The 6,404-nt window shown below is 39.2% G+C and overlaps 1 protein-coding gene across 1 annotated transcript; it reads right to left on the bottom strand.

Annotated features, from left to right (window-relative positions):
• Positions 1–1,532: 1,532 nt before the first annotated feature.
• Positions 1,533–6,015, bottom strand: LOC147818916 (sialic acid-binding Ig-like lectin 5). The gene is made up of 7 exons (XM_087174959.1): positions 5,975–6,015; positions 5,508–5,602; positions 4,693–5,112; positions 4,116–4,436; positions 2,712–2,993; positions 2,240–2,333; positions 1,533–2,140 (listed from the first exon to the last, which is right to left on the bottom strand). The coding sequence occupies exons 2-7, from the start codon at positions 5,551–5,553 to the stop codon at positions 2,032–2,034; spliced, it is 1,272 nt and encodes a 423-aa protein (XP_087031085.1). The 5' UTR covers positions 5,554–5,602; positions 5,975–6,015; the 3' UTR covers positions 1,533–2,031.
• Between the last annotated feature and the right edge of the window lie 389 nt (positions 6,016–6,404).

Raw genomic sequence — 6,404 nt, 5'->3', positions numbered from 1 at the left:
AGAGTTTTAGGTTCTGGGGAGTTGGCAATACATCATATGTTGCCCCTATCAAAAATCTAATGCTACTTTCCTCCATACTCCACAGCTCTTTCCAGCTAAGCTTTTTCTTGTCTACACCTTCCCAATTCAGCCACTGTCCCTGCTTAGCCTGGGCCACTGCCTTTGCACCCCTTAATATTTCCTCCTGTCTACGAACCTGCTCCACAACTAGCTTTCTCTTCTCTTTGGGACCTGCTTTACTCCACACCGGTTTGTCTGGGCCAAGCCCCAAGCCTCCCGGCCTATTTGGAGGATTGGATTACCCACAATCTCTGTATGCCTGAGCGTTGCTTCCACCTCCTTCACTGCCGTGCTTGGATTCCATTTTCTCCCCTTGATTGGGTTTGGAACCACTTTACTAGCTACCACATCTTTACTCCCAGATAACAGGAGCTCTGTCCTAACCTTAGTACATTTAAACTCCTCCACTAGACTAGTTACTGGGAGCTGAAGTATGCCTTTCCCATACAGTGCCACCGTACTTAAACATCTAGGAACACCTAGCCACTTCCTAATTTAAAAGCTAACTAATCTTTCCATTTTTTCTGCCGCAGATAATGGAATCTCATATACAGACAGTGGCCACATCAACCTGGGAAATAACCCAAACTGCAGACACCACAGCTTCAACTTTCCTGGAAGCCCTGATTTATCTATTCTATCCAGTCCCTCAGCAACATCTTTCAGAAACTGCACTACCCGTTCTCCGTCATTCAAGTCTGCCTTGTACCACCTACCTAGACTCTTTACTGATTTCTCCCTAATTATTGGAATTTCCTCTTCGTCTATTACAAACTTCCTATCACTTAACTTCCCTCTACTTATTGAGATACTTCTAGACTTACTAGGCTTGATTTTCATACTAGCCCACTTTAAGTTTTTATTAAGTCTCTCAAGTACTCTTTTCATACATGGCACCGTTGTAGTTATCAATATCATGTCATCCATAAGAATTAGATGGTCAAGGTCTAAGGTCAAGGTCACTCTGACCTCACAAAACAAGTTTTTGGCCGTAGCTTAAGAATTCATACACTAACCATGACACAATTTAACGGAAATGTCTAATACAATAAAATTATGAAGCGAGGACATTTTTTCTGCAAAACACTGGCCATCATTCAACAGTGTGGTTGTTTCCGAAATCACTCACTCATTCACTACACCCTGTTTTAATGGTTTGTATTTTGCCATGTGTAGGCGCTGTTCTCAGCATTGCCTCATGGCATCACTATAATTCAAATGTCTCTGATAAATTGCAAAGAACTGCATTATGATAATTATATTCAACTAAAAACTGTAGTTTTTTCATAATTTATTGTATGCCTGCAAATTGAACACTAACAGCACAGAGTATAGACATTGTCCTAGACATTAGAGATGTTGTGTTGTTGAAGAGCCATGTACAGCTGTTCTAAGTCTGGTTCATATGTAAACCCTCTTTTAAGAAGGTGAAGGGTTATTTACAAATAATGGAAGAAACTGTAACAAATCTATATATTATAATGGCTTTTATTGACTCCAGCAATTACACATACTTCAAAGATTCCCTGCTTTTCAGGGAGAGTACAGAGTCTTCATTCCAGACATTATCAAAGATAAATGTGCAACCGCAATTTCCTCTCATACCATGATACAACTAAATTTAAAATCTGATGTAATTTGACTTTAAAATGCCTGTTTTATATCTGCAAACTAAATCCCAGTTAGAATGGATGACTGTGACTGCACTGGAAATCTCTCAGGAGTGAGGATGTGTGGTGTATGAATGGAAGCAAAGTATTGCAAAATATTGCATGCACCAGCTTTCCTTGTATAATAAAAAAATGTAAATTATATAACATAAAAAGAATCATACTTTATAATGCAAAACATAAGCTACAGTTACATTTAACTGCTATATTCATAAAACTTTACTCATGTTGAAAATATGATTTAACAGAACGGTCTGTTTACTCAAAACCCAGAGATTGGTACCACCTCCTATTACACTTGTCAGTTCAGAGTCTGGCCAATAACATCATATTCAGGTGATCTGTCTGTTTTCTGCAGTGACATATAAGTTCTGTCCTCCTGGTTTGGTTTCACCTTTTTTCTTGAGATCCTTTGGAGAGAAAGAAGAGCGGGTTATGATTAGTTGTGTAAAAGTCTCCAGATCATCAACAGAACCTCTGTAACATAAAATGAAGATGTAGTGACTCACCAAAGGAACACGAAGCAGATTATGAAGGTGACATTCATAATGAGAGACAGAACAGCAATGGTCAAGAAAGGCACTACACTCAGTCCATGATGATCTGCCATGTGAGGTGACATAAGGCAGACTGTTAGGTTTATGCTGTAACTTCTCTAATTTAATTATTCAGAGATATTCAGATGACAGCTGATAGTTGAGAGCCAGGGTGAACGGAGCGGATTCAAAAAAATATTACATGTACTGTAACAGATCACATAGATGGATTTTATAGTTCTGCAGGAGTGTTTGGATTTGGGTTGACTGCTTTACCTCTTTTTCCACCTACTGCAGCCAAGAAAAAAAGATTGTCTAATTAAACAAACTAATTATGTGATAAGAGATAGTTTCTCTATTGTCGTGTTTGACGCTCAACATCAATGACAGATCATATGTGAACGTGCTGATTGTTACGCATGTTACAGTATGTGTGTGTGTTCACCTTCTTGCTTCTCTGAAGTTATGATGTTGAGGTTCATCTTTGCTTCCCCATTTTCATTGCTGCTGACACACTCAACAACAGTGTTGCTGCGATCTTTTACAGTGAGCATGATGGTGCTGTTGACTGTGTGGTTTGTCACAGTGGTAATGACTGAGTACTCAGTGTAGTTCTTCAACAGCGGCCATTTGATGGTGGGTAAAGGAAACCCCTCAGTGATACACACACAGGTCAGGAGCTCTGACTGAACCTCACATCTAGAGTTTTTTAAGATCTCTGAAAACCCTGTAAGCACATAAGAAGGATGTCAAAATTGCAGCAAACACAAAGTAAATTAATATGAACATACATTTTCTTTCAAAGGAGACTAGTACAGTTTATTTTTAACTCCCTCTGTTTGAGATGTATAATCGGTCATAGTGGCATTTTAGTATGAAACCTCGTTTTCAGTCGCTCACCGTTTGCTATGTTAACGTTACTGCATTACGTGTTAATACAAACTCAAAACTTTCTGAGTGATTAGTTTGCCCTCTTTGCCCTCAGGGAGGATCACTCGTAGCCTCTCCAACAGTGCGGTGGCGATCAAGTCAGCGGTTGCATTCTGGAGATGGATGAATTCGAAAAAAACGCTCTGTGTATCTAAGCAGAAGCATTAACTAGCAGTGGGTGGAAATGTCAGTTGTCTCATCTGCCTGAAGAGCAAGATAGACACATTTCTTTTAAATTTCTTCCAGAATATAATTTTTAAGGAGTGATAGCATGCAGTCCAGAAGTTCCTTGTGTACAGTTTTTGAGGTGCCTTTGAAAACTGTGACGGTCTTCAGGTGCTCCTCCAACATACTGTCTTGTGAAGCAACAAGATTTACTAAACCCCTGAAAACGCCAGGATTGTCTGATGATTCAGTTTCACTGTGACCACAAAGGGCCAGCTCAAAGCCCCCACAGAATCTAACTAAGTCAATTATCTTAATGAGACATGCCTGCTAATTCTCCATGTCTGCCTGTGCACTCATGTTTCTTAATCTTCTCTGATAAGTGTTTCATATCCCGAACTCCTGTAACAGTGCATGTTGTGTCTTTCACAGCAGTTTTAAAAGTTGAGTATGGAAAGTAAAGTAACATGACGGCATCCAGTTATCCACGGCTTTCTATTGTACCACTTGAGGGAGAAAATGTACGTTTCGCCTTTTTCATTAGTCTGTTGTGTGATTTTTTTATGTCTGGTCGATCACTTCTATGACACAAAAAGACATGTTGCACAATTATATAGCATCACTTCTTCAAGAACACAGATGATGATGTAACATTCAACACAGTTCAGAAAACCCTCAGAAAGAGCAAATCTCAGCAAAACTTTTAAATAGTAAAACGTAAATGCGACAGTGAAGTACAGTATGTGCTACTCACAGGTCACATTCAGAGTCACTGTCTCCTCTGTTGCGGCGTTTCCTGTGAAGCTGACCTTACAGGTGACACTGGTGCCGTGGTGTTCAGCTGAAGCGTTAAAGGTCAAAGTTGAACTGTGATTCTGTGTGACAGCGGTCAGACTCTCAGTCTTGAAATCAGTGATGTTTCCTGTGATGTGGGAGCCGTTCTCTCCTGCTCCTCTCCACGTCCAGGTGATTTGAGGATCAGATCCAGAGCAGAGACCAGGAGCAGTGCAGGTCAGTGTGGTCTGCTGTCCCTCTGTCAGTGGAGGAATCACCACCTTGGGCTTCTGACTCAGAGCTGATGGGAGACCAGTCCATAAGTGGAATCAGATGAGAAGCCTGAAGGTCATCTTTCACTTAAATTTGGGTTCAATTAATCTGATATTTTGATAAAATCTACAATGAGGGAACGAGTAGGAACTGGCTGCCCACAGAGGTCGACAAATGCCAAACATTACTTTATGTCCCATTAAGACTGTAAATACACCAGATATGTCAGTGCAGTTCAAAAGGCACAAAATTTCACTTCATATGTTTATTGTAGTTCTTCTTACCTTTAATAGAGACAGTTGCCCTTGGAGAGTATGTAAATCCATCTGCTGTTCCATACAGAAGACCATTAACTCTGAATTGATATGATCCAGAGTCTGACTCCTTCAGGTCATTGATGATGATGCTGCAGTTCCTCTGACTCACATCAGGCTCCAACTGTGAAACTCGCCCTCTAAACCCAGACTGAATTTTTATGTTGTTTTTGTTAGTGTGGAATATCATGTCTAAATCACTACACTCTCCTTCAGTTGGTTCACATTTGTACCAAACTAGCTTTTGGGTTGTAAAGCTAGAACTTGTAGTGAAAGAGCACGGTATCACAACACAGAGTCCGGCCTCAGCTGTTATTTCTCCTTCAGGCAGAGTGATACAGAATCCAAATGGGAAGCCTGAACATTGTCGTCTTCCTCCCACTGATGCAACTGTTAATGCAACAATAAGACAGAAACAGGGAACGAGAAAGTTACACCATGACATTAAATAAATGATGAAAAGAATGTCATATAGTACATCGACTGTGTCTGAGTTATATAACTGCTGTTGTTAGAAGTGTTGACCAAAGAACACGATAGAATTTCAGTAATTAACACACTTTTATCCATAATAACTTTGGTAAAAAAATGATTAATTTAAATAACTATTTTATCATAGAGTTTCCAAATGAATGCGTAACGTGTAATGAGCTGGGAGATTCAGGGATGGAAGAACTAAATACTTGCAATTATAAAGGACATTTATCGTGGCAAATTATTGCGATCTATTTTGTTCATATCTTTAATGTTGGCATCAAAAGAAGATTATAATAAAAGGTGAATACCTGTATCAGCATTGAAAACCAGGGTCACCCAGATGAGAACAAACATCCTGACCTGGTACTTGAGATGGTCAGTCCCTCTCTCTCCGCAGGACAAGCTTTACACAAAGTACAGTAAATGTGCAGGAAGTTCAGTTGATGAAACTGAAATAAAGAAAGCTCCACATTTGTCAGTCCACTTTCAAATACACATTTCTGCATATTCATCTATTTGTGGTTACTTGAACAAGTTTGCCCACTGCGGGGTGTTGCTAACGTTTCATTGTAAAGCCCTGTGTGACATCTGTTCTAGAGGTGCTATATGAATAAACATTACTACAATACATTTGACAACAGTTCAACAGACCTGATGGTGGTAGACAGAATTATAATTTCAACATCTTCCATCAACAGTTTAAAAGCTGTTTATGACATAAGATATTTATCTTACGTCATAAACAGCTTTTAAACAGCTTTAAAATGTGTTTTACCTCTTTCTGTCTTGTTCTCCTTTCTGGTCTCTTCTCCTCACAACAAGCTCTGCGGAGTGATTTCACTCTGTTTGTTCGCTTGTTTGCGAAACGTTTTGAGGAAGTTTTCTTCACTTTACTGACTGTTACTGCCCCTCTGCTCAGATTGCCACATTTTAATACAGTTATGATGTCATGGTGTTACATTATGCATCATATACAAGTTTGGGACACTGCACATTCAAAAGGAAATTGTTTTTATTTTCATTTTTTTAATTTTAATTTTAATTTTTTTGGCATTCCCACAACTTACCCTAACCCAATGACTGTGGGGCAAAAACCTTTAGAAAAGGCAAGTATCGGTTTAAAAACAAAAATGTTGCTACCCTGAAACAATAAGTTTAGTTATAGAAATAAGACAAATACATTAAACCGGCAGATTTTACTCAAA

Source organism: Seriola lalandi, unplaced genomic scaffold, assembly GCF_002814215.2.
Source record: "Seriola lalandi dorsalis isolate HSWRI2012SDOR001 ecotype SW California unplaced genomic scaffold, Sedor1 jcf7180002054400, whole genome shotgun sequence".
Taxonomy (NCBI): domain Eukaryota; kingdom Metazoa; phylum Chordata; class Actinopteri; order Carangiformes; family Carangidae; genus Seriola; species Seriola lalandi.
This window is presented reverse-complemented; position numbering and strand designations above follow the sequence as displayed.

Excerpts from the sequence above, each read along its gene's own strand:
- LOC147818916 (XM_087174959.1), bottom strand. The coding sequence starts at position 5,553 with ATGTTTGTTCTCATCTGGGTGACCCTGGTTTTCAATGCTGATACAG. Across the intron at positions 5,113-5,507 it reads GGTTTTCAATGCTGATACAG|TTGCATCAGTGGGAGGAAGA; the intron begins GTATTCACCTTT and ends TTGCATTAACAG. Across the intron at positions 2,334-2,711 it reads AACTTCAGAGAAGCAAGAAG|ATCATCATGGACTGAGTGTA; the intron begins GTGAACACACAC and ends CTCACATGGCAG.